This window comes from Sprattus sprattus, assembly GCF_963457725.1.
Source record: "Sprattus sprattus genome assembly, chromosome: 13".
NCBI classification, from domain to species: domain Eukaryota; kingdom Metazoa; phylum Chordata; class Actinopteri; order Clupeiformes; family Clupeidae; genus Sprattus; species Sprattus sprattus.
In genome coordinates this window covers 18,689,780-18,716,036 of record NC_137911.1, presented here as the reverse complement: position 1 = coordinate 18,716,036, position 26,257 = coordinate 18,689,780, and the positions used below count along the sequence as shown (strand labels likewise).

Below are 26,257 nucleotides of genomic sequence, written 5' to 3'. Positions count from 1 at the left end.
ACTGCTTTCCTAAGTGTCCCTCCCATCATGGGAAGCTTGTGTTTGGTTTAGTTTCTGCAGCCAAGGGTCTTTTATTTCACACCCTCAGCACTTAACTAATCTCTTTATGAAAAGCCAAACTCTTCTGGCCCCCAGCACCAACAGTTGCCCCCCTCCCGCTCAGGGCTCCTGCAGTTGCCTCTCTCACCACAGTCGGGCCCTGTCAGGAAACGCCATGGCAACCTGATGAACCCCACGTCCCCAGGGCTGCGAGAGAGACGTAGGCGCAGCGGCAATTTTAGTGTACCTGCCGAAGCTCTGGGAGTTATTTGTTTGCGCGGCGCAGAATGTCGCAGCCGGAGCTATGTGCGGAATGCGAGCCTGAAAGTCGGCGGATTGGAGAGCACCGAGTTCTATTTAAGGAAATGGCTGGGGCCCTGGATCGACAGAGACCCCCTTCCTGATTTGTGGAAGAATGATAATCATTTTCCTCTCTGGAAGAAATCTTTATTTCCGTACCTGCTGGGAACGAAGGAATAAGAACGAGAGCGAGTGAAAGAAAAAGAGAAAGAGAGGAAAAGAAGAACAACATCCTTTGCAGATTCCTTGTCTGAAGAGGTTATACAACTGCAGCTGAGGGAGAAAAAACCCTAGAGGACAGAGCAGGTTCATTTACAGCAAGCTAAGCACGGCCAGGACATGTGTGCTCTCCAAATGAATAGCTACTCAGCCATGTGTGTGTCAATGACATGAAGCTACTTAATGTGAAAGCAGAAAGCCTATAGCCAGTGAGCTAAATACTTTAAACATTACATCCTAATGTGGTTAAAGCAAAAATAATTCGACTACCATTAAGAGGACAGCATGTGTCCATACCATAGAAGCAAACAGCATGGGAAAAAGTAAGCTGAAAGCATATGGGAGAAATCGTACACTAAAAACACATGAAAGTTCCAGTTCCAGTGATCCAGTGAATGTGCACTGCAGGGTAGTATGCGGGGATTTGAGGGTGGGTGAGTCTCAGAGCTCTCAGTCAGAGCGGAACGTGCACTAACAGCTCAAGCCCAAACGCCACACAGGCAACAAAACCGGTTGGGCTGCGTGGAGTGTGTGAGAGGAGCGAGGTGCAGATCAGCACAGGAATGTGTTTGTGTGTGTGTGTGTGAGTGTGTGTATGTGTGTGTGCAGGCCTGAGGGCTACCCTTGAGTGTAACTGTGAAGAAGATCAGGGTACAGTAGGCCAGGGACTCTCAGATTCTCAGAAAGTGAAGCTGGCTCTGCTTAGCATACTAAACCAAAACTATTTGTTTGGTTAACAGCATGTATGGGCAAGTACATTCAATGCAGTCGACACAAGTCACTATGTGAAAATAAAGTAAACCTTTGTGAGTATGCTTGAGAAACACTGTTTTTATCCTCAGGGTCAGTTCATCCCTGCTGACTACCCCTCCATTGGAAGGAAGTGTGTGTGTGTGTGTGTGTGTGTGTGTCTGTGTTTAGTGTGTTTCCCTTCTCAGTCCCTGAGCTCTATTTTTATCACAACAATGGGCCAGGGGGCTGCGGTGGCCGTTTTGGGAGCCGAGGAGAAAAAGAAGACGACGATGAAGAAGCGGGACCAGGAAGGAAACTTTTCCGAACCTCTCGCCTCTCCCCCAAGCCCTTCCTCCTCACTCCCAGATGTCACACTAAGGTCGAGACCAGATGTGAAGTGACATGACGACACAGGAAGTAGTCGTCTAGAGGCACATGACAGCCGTACAGCGGGTGATGGGATCCACTAAAAACCCTAAAGATTATACCATACGAAGTGAGACGAGATGAGAGCTACACCTCTTGTTCTGGTGACTCCTACTGGTGTCTTAATATGACATTCATTCACGACCCATTCTGACTTCACATCCCTACTAGGATTGGGTATCGTTTATGTTTCCTCTAATGCCAGTGCTAAAACCAAAATAGTCAAATTTGATCTGGAAATTGAACAATATATCAAAGTGTAAGTGTATTTATAAAGTATTAAAGTGTGAATACCCTCAGCTCTAAGCCTAACACACTGCATCATTTTGAAAAAATGAAAGTAAGCAAAGGGCAAAGGGAGAGGGGGCGAGTTAACTCCTGTGAATGATGAGTCTTGATCAGCAGAAGACATGAAGACTCACACTCAAGGACGGGGCTCTTGAAAAGTTCAGGAGGATTTTTAAATAGAAGATAGCGTCCTGAGTCATGTTCAACCTGTAACCTGCAGTTGTGGAAACGGACAGTAGAAATAAACAAACTGAAGGATTAGGTTCCCTAATCAAGTTTATGTTAAGGCTGTAGCTCAAGAGGCTAGTTAGCCACTCTACGTACTGCTTATAAGGACATCATATGCAAGGAGTAAATTAGCAAATTAGTCCAGGTCAGTTCACAAACATCAGAAAACAAAGTCTGTTAGTTGATATTAAATCGATCTGTCTTTTAATTGAGATGCTTATTTGTAAACGACCTGGCTAGGCTACAGCGAGGCAGGCTAATACTGACTTCACCTACACTGATTGTGTAGCTCTGCTAATGTGCAACACACAAAGCTTAGCAAGAAAAACAACCTGGGATTGTATTTTGAAAAGGTTTCTCTCTTTTACTGTGAGTAAAGGTATCCATGATATAGATGTCACATGAAATTGACCAAATAAAGCCAGCCATTGCCGCACCAGTGCAAGTTTGTGGTCAAACCCCTGTATCATAAACTAAATACCACCACACTGCCTTTACCCCAGCCTACACATCCAAATCCATGTTGGGGCCTCAGTTTCAGAAGCGACGCACCACCACTACCTGTAGTGTCCATTTCAAAGCATCAGAGAGCAAACATTTCAATCCAAACTGACGCATTTATGTGCCTCCGAAATCTGTATTGCAACTGGTCTGGTAGATACCAATCGTGTAGGAAGCGGTTCAATATTGGCATCGGGTTTCTGTACCCAATCCCTTGAGGATGTCATTTTTAAGTATGGCCTTAAGTGCACCATAAGCAAGCCATAAATGCTGAATTGTATGAACATCAACTCAAAAGTACTGGACTGAGAAAGTCAATCATAATGAGCCCACTGTGATGTAACAGCACACACACACATTTTAATTTTGAGTGCCCCTTTTATGTAGCCCAGTGATGACCATCAAAAGCAGTCTCCCCTCACTGACCTCAGCTTGCTATGGGCCTGATGTGGGCCAGGTGAGGCGTGAGTTGGACAGCAGCATCTCAAGCCATCTAAGCTCCGGTACTCTCCTGTAGCGGCATCCGCGGTATTGACATTTCAAGCAGTAACACACTGCACTGGTGACACATTAAAGTCTGATTTACAGTAGGCCTGCCACTCTGAAGGCGAGCCGAGTAAAGTTCACCTCCACTTCCTCCCCTCTGTGTGTTTATGTTTATCATTTGCCATTCAGCTCTAAGGCTAAGACACCTGGGGCAAGCCCCGGCACGCTAGCTGACCTGTCAACCAGTCAGCCGGCGGGCCCGTGCAAGGCCAGTCAGCGCAGGAGGAGAGGAGGGGAGAGGAGAGGGGAGGAGGGGAGACGAAGGGGGAGGAGGCAAGGCAGTGGTGTTGCCTTCATCTAACTCCTACGCCACCTAAATCATCTGAGTAAGCTGTGTAGGCATCCCCTGCTTTTCGCACTGACATCACAGGCCGCCGGTGGTATTTGAGTGTGCGAGTGTGTGTGTCTAAAACCTTTCGGATGTGTGTCATTATTATAGGTCCAGAAACCCCATAAATCAGATATCCTGAGAGACAACTTTATTATGAACCAGCTCTTACACTGCCTTAATCATCAGACTGTGTTGGAATCACAGACTGCTAGCGTGTGTGTGTGTGTGTGTGTGTGTGAGTGTGTGTGTGTGTTGAAACTTCTTACCGGAATTGAATGGAAGCAAATGTGTTGAGCTGGGTTAATGAGCAGAGTGTTGCGGTGTGCGTGTCTGTGTGTGTGTGTGTGTTCATGTGTGTATGGGTGTTTTTTGTTTGTGGCGTCTCAGACGTCCTGACATCAACAGGTTATCACTTCTCCTCAGACGACTCAGATGGAATGAGAAGCCACTCTCTCTTTCTCTTCTGTTTCAGTACTGACAAGCTTTGACTCATCTGCTGATGTCATGCCGCATCAGCAGTAAAGTATGGAGGAGGAGAGAGAAGGGGGGAGAGTGGGAGAGAGAGGGTGGCCGGGAGAGAGAGAGAGAAAGGGGGGAGAGTGGGAGAGAGGGTGGGAGAGAGAGAGAGAGAGAGAAGGGGGGAGAGTGGGAGAGAGAGGGTGGGAGAGAAAGAGAGAAGTGGGGTTGGGAGAGAGAGAGAGATGAGAAGGGGAGAGAGAGAAAGAGTGGAGGCCTGAAGAGTGTTCTGGGAAACACCTCCTCCAAGACACCGGCATGCCAAACTCTGCTTAACACTACCGTCTGAAAAAGGAGAAATATCTCACACAATGTGTGTGTGTGTGTAAGGGAGAGAGAGAGAGAGAGAGAGATTAAGAGTCATTCCTGTGCGACCCAATGTTTTCTCTTTCCTTCCCTGTTCTGCAGTGTGTGCAAGTTTAAATCTGGACTCAAAGTTCATGCATCTCTGTGTAGAGTTCTCTCTAATGGCAAACTCTCTAATGGCAAACTCACAGTGAAACTAAAGAGGACAGACAAACGGAAGCAGAAGGACCTACAGCTTGCAGTTTCATTATTCCCAACTACTACAACTGTGTCAGTCATATAACACATAGTGATAGAAATGCTAATTCCGTCAGGTCCTGTCTCCAAATGTTGGTTACTTGCTTTCTATGAGTGCAAATAAATAACAACTGACTTCAGAGGCACATAACTCACAACTCTGAGTCACTGTGAAAGCTACAGATCTCCCAGTGAAATGTTACTTCTTTCTCACTCCAAGACCAACCAGACTGCCGGCCTCCTGAAGAAGACCTTAAATCTCCATGGACAAATAGCAACTTTAAAAGGTCAAAAGAGAGGTCAAACAGAGGGCTTTCAGGGACTCTGGGAGCAGCTTTGGAGCGCCTATGGCTCTGATGTGGTCCAGGTCTGTGCCTTAACCAGTCCAGGGTCGGCTACTTTCTAGGTAAGGTCTTGCAGAAAGGACATTACATGAGTCACTTCTGAAGCTAGCAGGGTGGTGGAGGACGCTCTCTCTGTCTGTCTGTCTCTTTCACACACACACACTTTCCCGGGGAGGATTTAGAGAAAGTAGCATGAGTGTTTGATTCAAAGCTAGGGGGACGGGCGTTTTTGGCCGGTTCTTCGTCCCCATTCCTGAGGTTCCGTATGAGCTAACGGAACACGAAGCCCAGAGCCAGAAATAAACTGTTTGCTCATGCGTGGGTGTCGCGAAAGAGTCCGACACCCAAACCAACCAAGACACAAGCACTCTTTCTTCCCAGACAGGCCAGGGGTGTGAGGGGTTAGTGTGTGCGTGTGTACATGTTTTTGTGTATCTGTGCGTGTCCAAAAGTGAGTGAGTGACGGTGTGTGTGTGTGTGTGTGTTTCAGAGCAGCAGCTAAGAGGAGACAGATGGGTTGGACAAACACACACACACAACTACACACACACACACACACACACACATGCACAGGATAGAAACAGGGACATGGGTGTTGGTTTATTTCAAGGGTGTGTCTGCGCATTGGGTAGGACGCTAGCCGGAATACTAGCTATGTCATCCCGCCATGTGGTTTCATTTAGCCAGACAAGGGATCACTGCGCAGGTGGAGTTACGCTGCCGATATGCTACATGCAGTGTCTGGAACCTCTACCGATACCGGAGAAACTTACAGTGAGTCACAGAAGAGAGTTTAAAAGCTGTGCTATTTCCCAAATTCAGTGTGTGACTGAATTAGTACAGCATCCGAATTCTGCCACAATTTAAAGCAACACTGTTCAACAAAAGCAAATGTGCACAGGACTGTTATACTACAGTACCTCATGCAACCCCATCAAACAGCAAGTGAGACTGTAATTTCTCGCTCTATAACAGAAAGACAATAGCATAGGTAGGTAAAAGCATAGTTAGGGTATACATTATAATCAGCAGGCGTGTATTCTGGAAATCGAACCTATGACTTTACTGTTCCAGTTGACTACAGAGGAAATAGTGATCATCATCAGGGATTGATGTCTCTCAAGGCTTGTAAAATGCCCAATCATGTTTAAAGTCTTCGAAAACGAAGAACCCAAACGGCGTTGTTTCTGGTTACTGTAAATAACACAGATACAGTTTAAGATGACCTAATAACTGCAATTCCATAGGAGACAATTTTGCCTGACTCAGTGGATTTACTGGAATCAGTGCATATTATATTGCCTTTTTTATAAATTACATTTTCCAAAAGACATTAGCCATTTACCCTATCACACTTTTTAATGACAGACTTCATCAGGTCATGCAGAGTACACTGAGATGAAAATGGAGAGATTTATTCTGTTGTGATCTTTACTGACGGACTGGATTTACATTACTACTTCAGAACAAGGGAGAAAGGACTACCTCATACAATGAATGCTAATCCCAATGACTATTCTCCCTTTCAAGCTAGTTTGCCACATAAAGCTGAAAGACAACCAAAAAATAATAGTTTTATGGATACGTGGATGCCTAGCATTCATAAATTAACATATTTATAATTGTGTTTATGACATGGTTACCACTTTACATAGCTACCTGAAGTACCTTAGTTCAAAAGAAATGACATTTCTCCTGTAAACATGTTAACACTGTTGAATGGTAACATGGTATTGACCAAACATATAGTAAGTTACTAAATAGGCTACCATGTGCAAGCATAACTGTCAGATTTGTCACATTATGTTTCCCCTCTATGTGTCCATATGTGTGTTTGTGTCTGTGTAGGTATTTTGAGTGTGCGTCTATGAGAGAAATTAGCCATTGGCCAATAGCTTATAATCATGTGCTTATTCACACAGTTACCATTTCCACATTGAGATCCCTATACATCTACCTCCTCCCCAACAATGCATGTGGGGTAGAGTCATGTGCCTGGAAACAGTAGCTCTGAGTGAGAGCTCTCACAGACTGAAATGTTTTACATGGCAGCCAGTGAGGAGCGGAGAGGAGCCATGCCAGAAAAACAGAGCTGAGCAGACTGCCACACCACACAGCCTCGACACAGCACAGCACAGCATAGCACAGCACAACAACCTCTGCTTCTGCACGAGCAGACTCAATCACTGCACATTCATACATACACACACACACACGCACACACACACACACACACACACACACACACATACACACACACAAACACACACACACGAACACACACAGGTACACATGCACTCATACTTGTGCATGCATACAAACACACAAACACACACACACACACACACATTCAGGCTCTCTCTCTCTCTCTCAAATACACACACACACACACACGTACCAATGAAGTCAGTCATTCATAACAACACTGGCCCCCTGTGCGGGCTGGGACTGCCCCCCCCCCCACACACACACACACACTCACACAGCCCTTAATGCGGGTGAGGGGGCAGAGGGTGGGGGTGGGTTTTGGGGCTAGATGCCCTTCAAGACAGGGATAGCTCTCAGTACAATGCACATACTTTAAAGTTTGACTGACTTTGCATCAGCCCTGGATTTGCCCAGTGGTGTGTGTGTGTGCGTGTGTGTGTGTGTGTGCGTGTATCAGTATGTCTTTCACTGCTCACTACAGCAGTATACAAGTATATCACACCTACCTTCTCAACAGTTTCTGTTGATTCTGTAGTTTCAGGCCTTGAAAGTAGTTTTTGTTGCAAATTTTGTTTCAAATAAGCAGGGTTACACACCCTTACAGTGCACCTTGTTCCCCTGTTTGACTCTTTAGATACATTATACTGTACAGTATCTCATCATTTTTTCGCAACACAAACCAGAGTGCCCCTTTAAAATGTGTCTAATTTTGGAGGAGAGCAGAACATAAACTCCATGGGGAGGAAAGTTAATACAAGACTTAAGTTAGAAAAAAAAACTCTTGAATCAGCGGATTCTAAATATATCCAATGTTTAAAAAACAAATACAATCCGTAAATCAAACATCCTGAGACAGCTTTATGATGCTTGGGCAAGCAACAAATGCACTGCATCACTACGACCATGGAACAAACCAGATTTTGGCTCAGTCAGTAACGGATCCGGCCATGATCTGGCTCCGATACGGCAGAACCTGTGCCAAATTTGGGCCAAATCAGAACCCGATTAGAGCCAGAGTCTGCTCCTCTCCAGGAAGCCTGTTTTCTTTAGACAGGGAAATAAGTAGGTCATTGTGGATTCCTTTCATTGGTAGGGTCCTTCCCAAATACCTCCAAACAGTCTTTCCACTTAACTTCCAGCTGCAAGTTAACGCTTCTCTACACCCGGGGCGTAACATAAATCATGTGTATTTCTGCTTAGTCAACACCACAATTTCCTCCTTAAATGGGTCTTATTTAGATATATAGCTCCCTTTTAAAACACCAAAGACTATGACAGCTTCGGAAAGTTGCGATTTGTGACTCTATTACTTTGCCTGAAGTATGCGTATGATAATGTAGTGAAAGTATTAACAGAATAATGTAGTCAGTATTCTTATAGGGCATCACACAAGCCCCAGACTCACTGTATAAGTGTGTTTTACAATAGCGTGGTGCACCAAGTTTCCACAGATGGTGTAAGATTGGAAATATACAGAGACACACAGTAACCCCTCACACACCAGGCATGAATGAGTGTTACTATGCACATGAACAAAGGCGAGGTTGAGTGTGCGCGCACACACACACACACACACACACACACACACACCTACACACACAGTGTGATGAGTCACTGAGGCTGGCCTGCAAACAAGAGGTCACTCTGACAGACATAGCCTGAGGAAAACACTAGCCACATCAGTAAGCAAAACACCATCATTGCGCACACACTCACACACACACACTCATGCTTATAAACACAGGCAAGCAGGAAAAATAATAACACACACACACACACACACACACACACACACACACACACACACACACACACAAACACACAAAACATAGCAGCAGCTCTTCCTCAAGTATCCCACTTTCCTCAGGGATCCCACTCTCTACTGTCCAACTGAGTTGCCATCTCTCAGCTAGCTTCCATCTCGGTCCACATAATAAGCTCAAGAGGTCTGGGAGTGAACTGCTGAGGGAACTGCTGAGTGAAGTGCCCTGATTTGACAGACTTTGATGTCTTTAGACTGAAGAATAACGGCTGCACTGCATAGTCAAAAAGCGCCTCAACTGAGAGGGTGACTGCTCAACACAAGCCCTGATGGGGAGCCCACGTGTTGCTGGTTCATCTGTTTGTGTGTGTTGCATGTGTGTGTGTGTCAGTCCCTGTAGGATTTTGTGATCTTGCGTCTTCACAATTTCATGCAAATTCAAGGACTCCCCTCAATTGTGGGTTGCAATTTCAACTTCTTACATTTTTTGAGAATTCCAGCAGCAAATTCAGTTACTTTTGGCTGCAATAATCACAACAAACCCTTGCAAGATCCTGAAGTGACTGGTGTGTGTCTGTGTGTGCACACGTGTCGATATGTGCGTGTTCATACATGCATTCACAATGAGGGGCAGTAGACTGTGATGAATGTGTAAGAGGGAAATCTGTCCAAAGGTCACCCGAGCAACCAGCAGATTACCAGTCTGTCATTGTGACATCCGCACACACTCCTTTCTCTTCTCTCTCTTCCTCTTCCTCTCCTCTCTCTCTCTCTCTCTCTCTCTCTCTCTCTCTTCATGAGCTGATTTGGTTTCCAAGGTATTTGTTTCCATGGCCACACAACCTCTTCACGCAACAAACTGGACCACGGAAGCCTCTTCACAAATATAGCCCCTACGTCGCCACTGTCAGATTTAACCTCACTGATGTCCTTCTCAGTGAACAGGAGCCAGAGGAATGACCTCACAAAGAGCATCACACACTCACCAGACTACTTTTAACCCTTTACCATCTATGGCAGAGCAATAAGCTCCCACAAGCCTCTGTGCAACCATTTTTACCCAAAATCCCCAATATTTCTCACTGGAACTATCAAATAAAACTCTTTATATGACAAAGATTGGCTATGAGGTCATTGCTTGCTCATTCCACTGACCTGGATTGTTGGCTTCTCCTTCTAGAACGTGCAGCTCAGTGCATTCCGCCAACGAGTGTTCCAGGCATAGCTGCAGGAACCGGGCCTGGGTTTTACTGACCCGCTTGAGGAGGGAGAGCAGGGCCACAGTCTGCTCGCACTCATTCCACCCCTTGAACCAGCTGGCCAGGACTCCCACCTGGTCGCGAAACATCATGGTCCGCGGGACGGACGCCAGACGAGACAGACGGGCGTACACTAGCACCCGGGCTCTGGTCAGAACAGGTCAATGGATCCTGGCACCGGGCTCCGAGATGATTATAACACTGTTCTGTGGTCTCAGGCCTGAGGTTCTGCCGGCAGCGGTTCCAGTCGTTTCTTCTCTTGGCCTCTTCCTTCTTGGACCAGCGGTGATCGGCACATGAGGATTATCACTTTTTTATTCAGAACTGAACTGCTGTGTCATCTTTGCGTGCCGATTTCTTATTTGGCGTGAAGTTGAACATGAGGGTGAGGAGTGAGGGGGTCCAGGGGCGCCCCTTCTGAACCTTTAGGCACTGGGGGTCACGGGTGGCAGGACACTGAGCTGCAACTCCTCCACAGGTTGTCACTTCAGCTCCACTCTTGATGACATTCTCCACTGAGAAGCACCAAAGACCTGTACAGTGGGAGCATATCACCTGAGTCACAAACCTGTACAAACTGTACATATTTCACAACACCGTTGAGTGTGTTTATGAATCAAGACGTTAAGAAATAGCTACTATTAGACGGTCTGAAGATCACACACACACTCACACCGCTAATTTGAATAGCTATGATTCCATGACTAGGAGGCAGGCTATGTCTTTTCTGCCGTTCTGGAAGCACTGAGAATGCGACACTGCCCTGTTGCTTCAGCCAACAGCTACGACTACCTGCAGACTTCCTTTCGCTACGCTAAAGTGAGTAAATAATTATAGGACACAATTCCTCACTGACGGTTACCTCACTATCCGCAGTGAAAGCATTACTCTACACCCCGTTCATTCATGCTTTTACGTTTCAAGTAATTCCACTTTCTTCTCTACACACAGGCCTTAAGACACTACAGATAAAAATAAAACGTACTTCGCCGCCCCAATTTTACACACTGCAGACGGTATTCAATTTGACGCATGATTCGGACAATTCCTAAGACAAGCCGTATTCCTACAGTCAAACGAACACAGACCAAACGGTATCTAATCATAAGCGTTGTTCATATTTCATGCACTAACTTAGCAGAAACAACTCCGTAGTGGCCAACGATATTCAGCGTTATAAGCTATGGTATCCATGCGTCGTCGAAATAATTCACTCTAAAACCATTTTTAGACCTTACCTTTATTTGACAGCATCAACACTGACTTAAAACTGAACGACCATTCCAGAACAAAGATGTATTGGTTCCGTTGCTTACCATCTTACAGCCTATTGAAAAACGTCGACACTTATTTTAAATGATAGCAGCGCTTTTGATTTGTACACCATTCGACCACTAAGCAAAACCTCCTCAAAATAACTGAAAAATGCTCGGTCTAAAACGTACCCACATCGTAGCCATCGTGTAGCAATGCGACCTTAAACCCAACTGCTGCAATTCCGTATAGGAGGTTATAGCCTAGTTTCCACAACTCTTCAGACCGGGTTAACAATTTCCCCGCTCTTCTGGATCCCTGCCTTCCTTCTCAATGACCATAGTAACCACATCTAATATCCATGTATCGCCAAGAACCCTGTACTAAATCGCCAAAATGAATAATTGCTACGATCTTCAACTCTAAAGAATATGCAAAAACATCAACATGTTACCCTAATTCAAGTTAAACAAGACGTTACGTTTAGAGGGGCAGTCGTCCGGACAATAGAGCAAAAATAGCTCTAAAGCTTCAAGAGTTCAAAAATGGTAACAAGTTACTCACTTCAAGGCACAGTTGCATCGGTGGTGTTGGTCGCTGGACGGGCGCAACAATTTCAAAATTGGGGGGAGCGGTGCCCCTTCACTCCGGGTCAGTGTGTTTTGCCATCTTGACTAACTTTTCTCCCTACAGTTGCTCTTGTTCAATCAGAGAGTCTCAGCATAGCTTCCCACATGCTAATAATTAACACGAAGCATTACGTCAGGGGCTTGGCAGCACAAGGAAGCACAAAAATAGAGAATGGAGTTAGGGACAGATCGCATTGCCTATCCTACGGACCCGACTGACAGAGATTAGAGTTTTTAAAAACAACTCAAAGGGTTTCCATAGCAAACTGAACAATATCAAAACAAGACTGAAGTTATGTTGGTTATAAATGCGCACAAGAGGAGGGGCGACAAAGTTTGGCATTCCAGTTCTAATGGACCGCCATATAGCGCAAATTCACTCCGGAAGTGCACTCATTATAATCATGCCACCACTTTTTAAATACGTTTTTTTAAGTAGCCCTTTAAGTGCGCCATTTCAGCACTCTCACAGACAACCTACACGACTTCCTACCCCCTATACAATTCTTTATTGTAAATGAAGTTGGGTCATAGCGCATTCCGTCCAATAGTAGGCACATCCCACTTCCTCCGTCCCTTATGAGATTGCGTTAAGTCAGCTTTTGGAATACGACCTCAGCCTGTGATCATGACTAATAAAACATTTCATAGAAGTCAGTTTCAATGAAATATAAATGTGAGAAGACACACGTGTTCTGTTATAAACATTTTGTAGACATTCACAAGAATGGCTATGATACACACAATCAGTTTTAAGTGAAGTGGAATTGTTGAATGGACACTTTTAAAAAGTAGGCTACCCACCCAAAAGTCGGTTATAAACAGGTCTGCTTGACCTTCTCAAGAACAGCAGCAGGAAACGTTCTTTTCAGATTTTGCTGTGTTGGGAAACCGTGATATTTTAATGAGATTCACCACTAGTGCAAACATCAGTAGCCCATTGTGAATTCCTTCGCCATTGTTGAGAAGAGAAGTAGGCCTATATCCTCTGACACACAATATGAGCCCTCATTGACCCTCGTCAAGCCTACAAGAACTGGGAGGAGGAGAAAGGGTTTTGAGATGCCACAATAGAACTGGGGTAGAATCTAGGTCTGGTCCCTATATTTGACAACCATGAGATAAGACTGACCACAACATGAAGTCCATGAAGTAGAGGTTCAATTTTGGTGCCATCAGCTATTATATAATAAAGGGAATATATGATGCACAATTCATAATGGTGGAATGAGGAATTTGGAAGTAGCCTCCACAAATTAACAAAAAATGGGCGATATGAAAAAGCAACAAATATAGAAGTGTATGCAGGTTTACGAAATAGAGGAGCAATGAAACATCTTTTTTAGTGACTCATAGGCCCAGGCCCACTTTGTTTCAGCCCAATCCATCATGAAGTCTGTCGCGAAGAATATCCCTGATTCCTCAAATTTGATGGTCCTGTGCAGTCCCAAACAACATTCACCTCTTCCACATAGACCTATTGTGCGGAATAAGGTTAGGCTATTTCATTTAGGGCTATTAACCAACTGTTGCAGTCACATCACATCTAAATAACATCAAGCCGGTATGGGCTATGTCTGTAAGATCTATATGGTATTCAATATGACATTCCACATATTGATTTAAGCTGAATCATGTGCTAACTTTTAATAGACCTATAAATAACTTATTTGTTCAGAGTAGCTAATAACAATGTTTCTCCTTGGTTGGGAACATGTTTCAACAATTTAACATAATAGGGTAACAGCAATATTTCTCGTTGTTTAGAAACATGTTTCGCAATTAAACAGATCTAGATAGATCAGATAAGTCACCTACCTAATCACGAATGGTCTGTTTAGATAGGCTACTACGTCTATTGTCTAACTTCGGTCACCTCCGTTATCCCGCCAACGGAGCTGACCAGTGCTGAAAGGAAATGGACGTAATACGACGTTATCTCACATAACTTTACACGTTTTTTTAAAGATATATAAAAACTAATAATTAATTAATAATGAAAATAATGAATCACACACTTTGATGATAGGGCCTATAAAACCATACACCCACTATACCAGAAACATGCAAGTTGATCAATAGGACACCTTTGTGAGACATTTGACAAAATTCAATTTACCCTTCAGGTAGGTATATCACCTTAGCTAGTTCACGTTCAAGCACCACAATACTGAAGCCTTTTAAAATTCTAGTCAACGCTGCCACCTGTCTGTATAACAGCCACACGACCTATTTCTTTCGATAATTTGGTAGGTAATATATTAGACAGGCCAAGGATCGAGTGGCTTTATATGTGTACTGCAACACAGCCAATTGTCGCCACCTTGTGGTAAAGTTATTCTCCAACAGAGACAGCGAGAAAGAAGAAGAAGAGAGAGTGCCTTTATTGATCTGTAGATACATGTCAAGTGTGGTTTCCGAATGATTTGACTAGTAATCAGTTACAGGAAAGTTAAATAATTAACACGGGCAGCTTTTAAAGACAAAGGTTTTCCCTCGTGCTATAAAATGGTCTTGTCACGTATAACACGTCCCGAGTGAGGCAATAGGAAGTAAACGCCAGCAATCGAGTTTATCGGTCATTGGATGAATCATATCAGAATGGGAACGTGTAACTCTGGTAGTTGTCATTTGAGTGGAAGTGACAGCAGTTTCAAAGTTCAATTTCCTGACATTCATCTGTTGTGTAAAGTACTAGACTACAAGCCTTTCTCCTGAAAGTTAATTATAACAAATCAGCAGTAGTTGTTGCTACGGTATGGCTGGTGGGACAAGAACAGCGAAACTCTGCCTGATCTGTCTGATCGTTTGGCTGACTGACATTGACGGAGCCATTTCAAGTTCTGCAGCGCAAAGATGTTTTTGCGGAGTAAGTATGGATATAACAGAAACTTCAATACATTATGAACTGATAATGTTTTAATAATTTTTCTCTAAACGACACTGCATTGCAAAACGTCTCTCTGGTGCGTTCAAAACTTAAAACAGGATATGGTGTTGTAAACACGACATCCCTCTTTTGTGTTTTAAGGTGACTGGAAGCCTGGACGACTGTACCTGTGACGTCGAAACAATCGACTCTTTTAACAACAAGCAGTTATTCCCAAAACTTCAAAAACTCCTCTCAACAGACTATTTCAGGTTTTACAAGGTAAGCTGTCTCGTTACATTGGCATGTGTCAGTTTACAGCACTATACCTGACCTGGCCCCATGACATGAAATAGAAACACTGTTTCTGTTTACCAGGTGAATCTTAATAAGCCGTGCCCATTTTGGACAGACAATAGCCACTGTGGGCTTAGAGACTGTGCAGTGAAACCATGCACACTGGTGAGAATATACTCTTAATTTCACTAAATGTACTTGAATAATACTCGCAAACTGTATATCACTGACACTAATGCTTTTGTACTTTTTTCACAGAATGAGGTGCCTTATGGGATTAGGTCAGGCAGCCATAAGGTATACACTCCCACTATGATTGATGGCTAAAATTAAGCATTAAGTTTATTGTTGAAGATAATTTTGGCTGATGTGTCACTTTTTGTTTTTGAAGTATCCATCTGAAGCCAGTGAGGATGCTGGGGAGTGTGAGAGAGCGGAGAAACTGGGTGCTGTCAACAGCTCTCTCAGGTAAGACTCCTTCAGGGAATGAGTTGATGTTCCTGGGTGTCTGATATGACTCAGTTGTCATGGTTGCTAAGCTCCAAAGTCAACCCCAAGGAAACAAAAGTCAGAATGAAAAAAATATCACATTTGGGTTTGTTCTGGGTTTGTTCACTGTTCATTATGCACTGAGTTTGTAGACATGTATTTATTCAGTTATAAGACACTAATCCAAAGCGACTGACAGTGCAGTACAGATTTACTAGACAGAGATTCCTGCTCATTGACTAAAAGAATACACGCACGGGGCAGCACGATGGCTCAGTGGTTAGCACTGTCGCCTCACAGCAAGAAGGTCCTGTGGGAGTGGGTTTGAATCATGGTTGTTTCTGGGGTTCGCGTCCTGTTCCTTCCAGGTCCTTTCTGTGCGGAGTTTGCATGTTCTCCCCGTGACTGCGTGGGTTTACTCCGGGTACTCTGGTTTCCCCCACCATCATAAAGACATGCATCACATTACATCGTATGAATCTGAATGAATGTTGGTGGTGGTCGGAGGGGCCGTTGGCGCTGATTGGCTGCCATGCTTCCGTCAGTCTGCCCCAGAGCAGCTGTGGCCACTGATGTAGCTTACCACCACTGGTATGACTGTCTGAATGAATGGACCGGTCAGGACTACTCTGTAAAGCGTCTTCGGGTATATAGAGATATATAAAATTGAAATTGATTGATTGATTGATTGTTAAAGTATGTGTTATTGTGTATCAATAGTGTGTTAGCTAGTTCAATTGTTTTGTATATGTATGTTTGTATGTACAGTATGTGAATGTTAAAATGGCGGTTGAGTTTCCCTTCTTCTTCTGCAGTGAGGAGACCCAGAGGGCCCTGCGTGACTGGAACAGATATGATGATGAGGAAGACCGTTTCTGCATGGTTGATGGTAATCCTGGCTTCTCCCTCCAGAAGAAAAATCATACTTGAATAACAGTGATGATTACAGACTTTTCTTGCATGTGTCAAATTTGCTCCTGACAATATGGCTGTGGTTCTGACCTGACCCTGACCTGGCCCAGCTGTGTGCCAGCCTCGGTTGCAAGCTGTGACCATGAGGGTGTTTTCCTTATAGATGAGGAATCTCCTGACTCGGAGTATGTGGATCTTCTGCTCAACCCGGAGCGCTTCACTGGGTACAAAGGCCCTGAAGCCTGGCAGATCTGGAACAGCATTTATGAAGAAAACTGTTTCAAGTAAGATCTCCTGCCGTGGTATTTGAATGTATTGTGTGCGGTGAGTTTTTAGTGTACTAGATCAAATTCATAATGTTATTCATAATGCCCCCCCTCCCACCTCTTTAAGGCCATTAACTGTGAATCGACCCCTAAATCCTCTGGCAACATACAGTGGTAAGTTCACATGAAGTTGTTGTTAGATATCAGGCCATTCTATTAGAATGATATGTTATGTACTGGTAAAATAACTCTTAATGATTTTGTAATGTGTGTATTTTTTTTTATTTAGGGGAAAATGAAGGTAAGCATTATTAGGATTATTTTGTATTATGTTTAGAGTTGAATGTTGAATAAAAGCAGTCATGATATCGACGTCTTTCATTTCAGGAAGGGGCTTTAACCACTGGCTGGAGGGTGAGTATAGTGAATGCAACCATGTAAACATTACTAATGTTCCCACAGTGTCTAGTTAATGTCATATTCCACCTTACAGGCCTGTGTGTGGAGAAGAGAGCTTTTTTCCGCCTCGTTTCGGGTCTTCACTCCAGCATAAACATACACCTGAGTGCCAGGTACCCTCTGGAAGGTGAGTTGTGAATGATGGGTGTGCCAGGCGATCTATGAAAGGCCTGGAATGACACACAGAAACATACCCAACATAGCATAACTTGAAATTGTATGCTTATCTAGCATACTGCGCTTCATGGTATATGTTCTAATAGGAAAGGTTTGATTCAAAGTTAAATTAAAAGTCTGAAATAACACGTAATGAAACAGTTTTTTTCCTCTTATTTAATATATTCATATATTCTTATAAGTATAAGAATACTGTATTCATTTAGTGTTTTTCTCCCTGGCAGATAACTGGTTTGGGAAGAAGTGGGGTCACAACACCTCAGAGTTCCAGCAGCGCTTTGACGAGAAGTTGACCAAAGGGGAGGGTCCGAAGAGGCTTCGCAACCTCTACTTCCTGTACCTGATCGAGCTGCGGGCCCTGGCCAAAGTCCTTCCTTTCTTCCAGCAGCCCACTTTTCAGCTGTACTCGGGCCAGGCCGCACAAGACCAGGAGAACAAAGAGCTGCTGCTGGAGCTCCTCCATGTGGCCAAGTAGGTAAACTGCAGGCAGGCTGGAAATATTCAAATAGTCAGCTCACTTTCAGAAGTACAGATATAGACCCACAATTATTTAAATTATTACTCATGCCTTTACCATGCGGGTCCCGTCACTAAATGAAAATGCGTTATCAAGCCATTGTTGAAATTAATCGATGCCAGTCTTTGATTTAATATAATATTGATTATGAACTCTTTTGCAGGTCTTTCCCACTACATTTTGATGAAACCTTGCTATTTGCTGGAAACAAAAAAGAAGCTGCCAAATTAAAAGTCAGTGCCTCTGTCTCTCATCTCATAATGCTGTTGTAGTTGCGCATTAGATGCTGTGGAGGCAGTGTTTTACTGCTGACCTGAACTTATCGAATGCTGCTGTCTAATGATGCTCTAATGCTTCTGGTTTTCTGTCCTTAGGAGGACTTCAAACTGACATTTAAAAACATCTCTAGAATAATGGACTGTGTGGGTTGTTTCAAGTGCAGGCTCTGGGGCAAAGTACAGGTGAGTACAAACATCCATTGGCCGATTGTGGATGACGGTTGTGATGATTGTGTGTGGATTCGTGTGATATTCTTATTCTTCTTAATGCCACACACACACACAGAAAATAAAAACCACTACCAAAACCTCAGTCATAGAAAATAGTTCTGTCACCATTTACCTTTCTGTTTCTCTCCAGACTCAGGGCCTTGGGACCGCGCTGAAGATCCTTTTCTCCGGGCGACAGATCGAAAGCCTGCCCAAGTCACCGGGAGCCCAGCTCCCATTCCAGCTCACCAGACAGGAGATAGTGGCTCTCTTCAATGCTTTTGGGAGGTAAAAGCAACAAATCTGGTAGCAACTGTTTGCAAAGTGTCTTTTTGTGGTTAGTTTTTCCCCCTCACATTTTGAAAAGATGTCTGTCAGTTGATGTGTCTAATTGGTTTCCTATCTTTCAGAATTTCAACCAGTGTAAGGGAGTTGGAGAATTTCCGGTCACTGCTGTCGAAAGTCCATGTTGACTTGTAATGAGAAGTCACAAGCACTGGTAGAACTGCCCAGGTATTCTAGCAAAGGCACACTCTATCTGGCATGCCAACAAAGGGACACTGGATCTGCTACAGCAGCGTATGTATTTCATTTGTATATGCGTCTCGTGCTTGTAATGCTGTTATGTGATACAGGTGTGAGATTGTGTTGCATCATGATGGGGTATGCTATTTTCACACCTGAAATGTAAAAGACGTGTTCTGAAATACACAACAGCTGTTTTCAAAGCAGAATGTCGGTCATTTGAACGGTCCAGAATACTCATATTAAGTACTTACTCACTCAAGCTAAACAGATATAAAATAGCCTTCACGAGTCATTTCAACTGGCATTGCTAAATTGCCTGCATTTTACATTGAAAGTATAAGCAAACACTGAATTGCACAAATAGTGCATACTTATCTCAGGGTTACAGAGTGCACTTGTTGAAAGTATTTTATTTTGTAGTTGCTGCACTTAAATTGAATTTGTATTTAAAGGTGAAATGATGTGTTCAAATTAACACAATTCCATTAAACCTTGCCATTACAAATCAATTTGTTAAATGCTCTTTGTTTTCCTCATGCAGTTTTTGTACTTGAATTTTAAATGTAACTAAAATAGTAATGGAATTGTGCGCATTAAAAAGACAATTTCCAAAAACCCCACCCTTCTGCATTCTCTCCTCATTAACTGGTATCTAACATGCATGCAGGCTGCTTACGGTCTTATTTACGTCAGAAATCCCCAGCCTGAATCTTTTTAATTCAGGGCTCAAAATGTAATTTCCCCTGCAGGCTTGAGACAGGAGCTGATGGGCATGTGCCATAGCAGAATTCAGGCTTAGAGGGTCCTCTGTGTGTGTGTGTGTGTGTGTGTGTGTGTGTGTGTGTGTGTGTGTGTGTGAGTGTGAGTGTGTGTGTGTGTGTGTTTGTGAGTGTCCAGACTGAACACGGAGGCTTGCGATCCAATCTAAACCCCCAGTTAATTCAATAGAGACTCAGTGTTCAGCCAAGAGACAATAAACGCGATTAGGACGTCAGAAACCACACGTCCGTGTTGTTGTTTTTGAGGATAGGAGATGGGAACCCTTCCCAAGTCACAGCCCCAGTCATCCCAGATATGCCAGTGAGATATGAGATCTTATGAATAGCCTCTGAGAGTTAAGACTAGAATGACTAGAATAGATTATTATGACACAGTGGTTCACTTACATTTCATCCTATGTTGTCCACCTACTTAAAGTAGAAATGAGGTTATAGTGTGACTAACATTCAACTTGACCAAATTTGATTCAGTTTCACTTCATTCACAGAATAACTGCGGGTTGTTTGTCAGGCCTGCATTTACATCAGTGGTCCCTTTCAAGCCACCCGATAACCACACTAAAAAGAAACCACAAGATGCTTGAGTCTATGAAAATGAAATGAGGGCAGCTTATTCAAAAACAGTGCAGTAAAACTTTATTTTTTTTCCATGGTAGTGCTTGCATACATCTTTAATGAACTTTGAAAAATGGGTTAACAATTTACATTCATTGGCCACAAACTAAACATTTTAAAATGTTTTTTTTAAAAGAACTAAAAGAATTAAAATGATCATCATCATATAAGCTTCACTTGAGATATGATATTGAGATAGATTTCACAGAAACAAAAATAAAATGAGAGAAGATGTACGCTACGCTTAGAAGCCAAAGTCTTCCTTCCAATATTTGCCGTACATTTATGGAAATGTCTTGAAGCAGGACCCAGGGCCCATGGATATGCAAAAGGAGATGCGCTGTAGATGGCATAAGCACATTTATGCTCCGGCCTTCCTGTCATTATAGCTGCCTACAATAACTTTCTCTCTGACAGAAAATGGCCGCCCCGCCATCTCGCTTCTGTGCTACAGGTTAGCTAACAGGGACAATCAAACGCTTCGGATCCCACTCTGATTGCTCAGTCGCCAGTCTCTTTTCATAACCCAATCTTTTCTCTTTTCATAACCCAACCCTCACAACGGGTAAAATCCTATGTGTTTAAATCACATGTGTTTAAAAACAAAAGAGGAGAAGAAGGATGAAGTTGACACAAGAATAAACTACCGGTATGAATTAAAAACCCACAGTCATAGACCCTCATCCTTTAGGGTCTAACTCGGCCTACTATTCCAACATCTCAGGCCATGGTTTAGGAAAGCACAAACAACTCATCTTAGGATTCAATCTCAAGAGAGAGTAAAATTGGGATTGCATTTGCGCCCATACAGATTGCATTTGTTGATATCTCTCTCTCTCACACACACACACACACACACACACACACACACACACACACACACACACACACACACACACACACACACACACACACAATAATAATAATTATAATAATAATAATAAAAAAGGTCTATGGCAATTTGTGTCAGACAAACAGGCCTTCATAGAGGGTTGGGGATGGAGGGGTACGGAATGAACAGAAGAAATAAAAAAAGGATGAGTGGGGGACAGAAATCTTGATTGCAGCCCTGATGTAATGTGGGTCTACACAAGATCAGGACCGCCTAATCCACTGCCAGCCAGGAGTAGCACTACATCTCTGAGAACTCTGTTATTGTTATTGTCTGAAAGACCACAAACACTGTTTATTGTTAACAGGAGATAGTTGATGGAGGGTAAAAAGCAAGCACCTACTTGACCCCTTCTTTCTTTCTTTCTTTCTCTCTTTCTCTCTCTCTCTCTCTCTCTTTCATCCTTTTTCTAACACTCCAAAAATTACACCTTTCCACTCCAACAAGAACAAACTGACGGTGAAAGTGCATATTTACTGCCAGGTCAAGATTGCTTTTTGACTGAGATGGACCCATCTCACCCAGGAATGAAACAACGTCTACAGGTAATTTGAGATTTATCTACAGAGCTTTTTTGGGGGTGATTTATTTTTAAATATTTAGAAGTATGTGATGGCACATTTTTTTAAGGTGTCCCTGGTAAATAAGCTTGATGCCACAACATTACAACATTAGACAGCTACTGTAGAGATTTAACAGATATATCTATATTCATACATATATGGTATACTCTCCGTTATCCGGTACCATCTGGCTTTTTCTGTATAGCCGTCGACAGGAGGCTTTGGAAAAAGAGTACCAAAGACGGGACCAGTAGACCCGGTCAGAACCAACACATGTCCTTCTCACAGTACTACCCAGAACATTCATATGAGGTGGGACATCCCGCTCCGAATTAGAGATGGTCTCAACCTCCACACTGCCCCCTACCTCATGGGAAGGATAGGGAGCAAGCACCCTAGTGCTGGTATTCTTCTAGGAAACAACACTCAGGATGAGGGCTCCTTGGTCAAACTTTGGCGCTCTATGGCAAAAGACAAAAAAAGGTTCCCACCTTTCCAATTGTTAAAAACAAACAAGAAAAGTTTAATCTACACAAATATTCAAAATGGTCTCTTTTTTCCTCTTCCTGTTTCTCAGTGCTCAGCCAGTCCCAATCCCAGGGGTGCTGTTGCTGGTTCTGTGTCCAGAGGAGTCCAGAGTCTGTTGCCTTGTGTGTGCTGGACAGCACAAACCAGAGCCAGAAAATCTGAGATCAACAACTACATTCAGGTCTCTCTCTCTCCCTCTTTCTTCCTTTCTTTCTTCCAAAGTGCAAAAAGTTGACTCCCAGCTCACAGAGGGGAGTCTGTGTTCACAGGGGTTCCTGGAACAGATACTGCTCGCTGGTCCGGGAACCTGGACCGCGAGGGGGTTTCAGGGGTCAATCTCCTCTTTGGGGATTTACCGGTTAAGGGTAATGGGGCGATGGGTGAAGAGGCTGTGGGGAAAAGGGGCCGAGTTGCTCCATCACAACAACAAGAAAAAGAAAAGAAAAAAACTTGGTTCACTCGTTTCCTCTTTCACTGTACCTCCACTACTCGGGAATGATGTCATCCTTGAGTGTCCACACAGACAAGAAGGGATGGACAGGAATATGAACCAGTGCCCAGAGTCCTGCCCCAATCATCAAATACCTACCCCACATATGGACCCACTAATCAGACACTCTAGTCTGCACAGACCTACAGTTACATGTCTGTCTGTAACGGCCAGTGTCGGCTAGCCTGCCTGCTGCACACTGATGGTAAGAAGTGAGAGGAGAATATCACCACTAGTCTGGAATATACTCAACGCATTTATGTGTACAGGATGCTCCATAAAACTAAAACTTTTGATACTGTGTACTTGTGCAGCCTGCCACTCCCTCATGAAGCCTATATGCAGGAAACACTGACATTGTTGGGGAAAACGATGTATGTCCAACAAAAAACTAACTTTGAAATCAAGTGGTCCCACTGGACAAGCTGATTGGAGCGGGTCTTCAGGGATCGTTACAAAAGCATGGAGGGTGGTTCTGTAGGCATTGACTCTAGGAGCACTGAATAGGCTTTACTGGGGTGCTGGGGCTTTGGCTCAGTTCTGGGGGGTGGAGTAGTAGTTGTGGTGCTGGTTGGTCTGGATGTTTCCGTAAGCGAGGAGCAGGGGGGCAGTGGTGGCGAGGGGGCCACTGATGAGGTGTGGGGGGCCCGGCAGGCTGCTGTGCCTCTGGATAGAGCCATACCAGCTGGACGAGGCCTGTGGCGTAGTCGACAGGACGCTGAGAGAAGAAACAGAGGCATTAGTACAGTGGTACATGATACACGCCCATTGTGCCTTTTTTTCAGTACCTCTAAAGTTTTCAGTAACTTTACTTTCAGGTATCTTAAGCTTGACTGAAAGATGAATGTCTCTGTGTGGCTACCATTTCAGGTCTCATGGAAATCGTGATTTAGTCTGATGTAGTCGACAAGATGCTGAGAGAAGAAACAGCAGCATCAGTACAGGTGTAGAGTGGAGTGAATACCAGTATATGCACATCTATGTCTTTTCCAATGCCATCAGTACAGCAGTGGAGTTTTTTTGCAGTCAAATGAGTGAATATTGCTGTAAAATTTGCCACAACTTTGTGAGGCATTGTGGCTTTAAAGCAGGACTTGGTTTGGGTATTTTAAAGTTCACGCACAAGTGTCTATGTGTCGTTTCTTTACAATGTGTCTTAGCTCGACTGAGAAATGGGTATCTATGTTTGGAGGGTGGTTATGTAGGCTAATTGTGGCTACCATTTAGATGCTCTATCTCCACAAATATAACATTTTAGTCTGAAGGTAGTCTGAAGGTAGTTATATTAGTCTGAAGGTAATATCTAAACAACATGTGCTCCAGACAGGACGTTATTAACAGAGACCTGAGAGAAAAGGCATTTGGGCTCCTAAAATACCACGAATAGAAGCCCACTAGTGATGAGAGATGGCTTTTCCTGTCTTTCATTGCAGCAAAGTTATTTATAAAGGGCTAGTGTGTACCCTTGTCTTTGGGCAAAAACAATGCATATGCACCTCAACACGTATTCTGCTACTCAGTGGTCAAGACTAATGGAAGGACATTTTCCATCATTACATATTATGCTGAAGCTACAAACGCAACGTCATTTTGAGAGCAAATATTTAACAAACCTGGCCCTGGGACACTCAGCCACCTGTCAACCTAATCATGATCCCAATCTCAGCACCTTAACCTCACCCTAAACATAAGCCTGTTTTAAGTCCTCACCATTAATTCAATTGATATAGATATAGTAGTTTGTAGTCAAAAAAAGTATCCATTTAAATTAAGTGTGACCAATTCATGGCATGAAATGACAAGCATCTGACTAACATCTGTTGCAGCACAAAAGCACATCCTAACCTACTCAGCTGAATATCAGCATTCTTAGATTTCTGGTTGCACTAAGAATGGGTTTAATTAGACTCCTTAAATGGTATCCACTACTAGCAGATCATTCATCTTCTAAAATGAAAGCATTCTTAGTGATTCCCATCACCATCATGACAGGTTTGGACCACATCGTCCCTAACTGTAGCCATGACTAGCCGTGCGTCCTCTGTGATGAATGTGTTCTTAACGGTTTTTGGCTTGGCTTTGCATTTTGACTTTTAATTAACAGCGCTCGACACACTAATGAGGTTGGTTCACTGTAATGAAGGCCAGGGAGAGGGCACTCATGCCCCCAAACCGGCAGGGGAACTCCGTCTCAGTCACCCACCTGCCTCTCTCTCCTCTGGAGCTGATGCTTCGCGTCAGGTCGTCATCGCTGTCATACCGCCGCGGGTTGTCAAAGAAATACGCCCTGGAGCTGAAGCTGTGACTGCTGATCATCCCACCGGGAGCCTGCAAATCACATGACATGACATGAGAAGGAGGATAGGGTAGCTATAGAGCACATAACTACACAGAAACACGTAGGGCAATCATTAAAGGTACAGTCCTCGATCCTGGGCGAAGGTTGTTATATTGTGATATTTGGGTTGTTATGAAGGCTGTTACATTGCGATATTTGAGCTCAACAGCCAATCCAAAACACTCCTCCCTTTCTTGTTCCTGCAGCAAGAGTGTTAGTTGCCTGGAATAGTGGAAGGCTCAGTCTGAGCCACTGTGTTTGTTGCCCATTTACAGTGCCAGGGCTGTGCACGAACACTGGCGCTTATTTTGAGCGCACACACACTGAACAGACAGCTTTAGGAACATGAGAACAAAAGTGCCAAAAAGCGTAATGAAGTTTTAGTTATTAAACACCGTTAAATTAGTTAGAATTAGAAACATCTTTAGTACACAGTACTTTACATACATAGCCATCAGTATTCAGCCAACCATCTCAGCAAGTGGTTACAGCTGGTGGACATGAGTGGTTGACAACCTTGTCTAAGTATTATAATAACAGTGTGCACTACAAGCAAACTGATACTGAAGAGGTTGTCAAGTGGGCACCTTGATTGGCAATTTTTGTGGTGTTCCAGACCCCCATCCATATAGCCCACAATTCTCCTCAGCTGATCTTCCTCTTCTCAACATTATGCCAGTTCATTTATTGCCTTTGCTTTGCCTGAGAAGCCCCTGCTGCTCGTCTAGTTTCCTCTTCCTGCTTGAGAACAAAGCTGGATACCACCCAAACCCTGCTCTTCCCCATGCTGTAATGTGCCTTGTGAACCGCTTCTGGTGGATGGTAATCTCCAGGCTGGTCTTACAACATTTATTGATTATAAATCAAAGAATACAGCTTTAAGTGCCTGGATGAGGTGGAGTAGAATTAGGAACAATATTTTAAC

The 26,257-nt window shown here is 43.7% G+C and overlaps 3 protein-coding genes across 6 annotated transcripts in view; 1 reads left to right on the top strand and 2 right to left on the bottom strand.

Annotated features, from left to right (window-relative positions):
* samd4a (sterile alpha motif domain containing 4A) overlaps positions 1-12,300 on the bottom strand; it is a 47,324-nt gene extending 35,024 nt beyond the window's left edge. For all 4 annotated transcript variants that reach the window (XM_080850331.1, XM_080850332.1, XM_080850333.1 and 1 more), the window contains exons 1-2: positions 12,061-12,300; positions 10,139-10,775 (exon numbers count right to left, since the gene is read on the bottom strand). In XM_080850331.1, the coding sequence (XP_080706457.1) occupies positions 10,139-10,334 (196 nt within the window). In that variant the 5' untranslated portion in view covers positions 10,335-10,775; positions 12,061-12,300. The remainder of the gene's footprint in view (positions 1-10,138; positions 10,776-12,060) is intronic.
* Positions 12,301-14,865: 2,565 nt separating this feature from the next.
* ero1a (endoplasmic reticulum oxidoreductase 1 alpha) lies at positions 14,866-19,079 on the top strand (the record flags this gene model as incomplete). Its single annotated transcript, XM_080850782.1, has 15 exons — positions 14,866-14,994; positions 15,157-15,276; positions 15,373-15,456; positions 15,550-15,588; positions 15,683-15,759; positions 16,596-16,669; positions 16,856-16,976; positions 17,086-17,132; positions 17,346-17,372; positions 17,452-17,544; positions 17,819-18,065; positions 18,275-18,344; positions 18,486-18,572; positions 18,751-18,887; positions 19,010-19,079. The coding sequence occupies exons 1-15, from the start codon at positions 14,884-14,886 to the stop codon at positions 19,077-19,079; spliced, it is 1,404 nt and encodes a 467-aa protein (XP_080706908.1). The 5' UTR covers positions 14,866-14,883.
* A 3,637-nt stretch (positions 19,080-22,716) lies between these two features.
* gpr137c (G protein-coupled receptor 137c) overlaps positions 22,717-26,257 on the bottom strand; it is a 21,679-nt gene continuing 18,138 nt past the window's right edge. Inside the window, exons 6-7 of the mRNA XM_080850002.1 lie at positions 25,198-25,322; positions 22,717-23,712 (exon numbers count right to left, since the gene is read on the bottom strand). Of these exons, the coding sequence (XP_080706128.1) occupies positions 23,529-23,712; positions 25,198-25,322 (309 nt within the window). The 3' untranslated portion in view covers positions 22,717-23,528. The remainder of the gene's footprint in view (positions 23,713-25,197; positions 25,323-26,257) is intronic.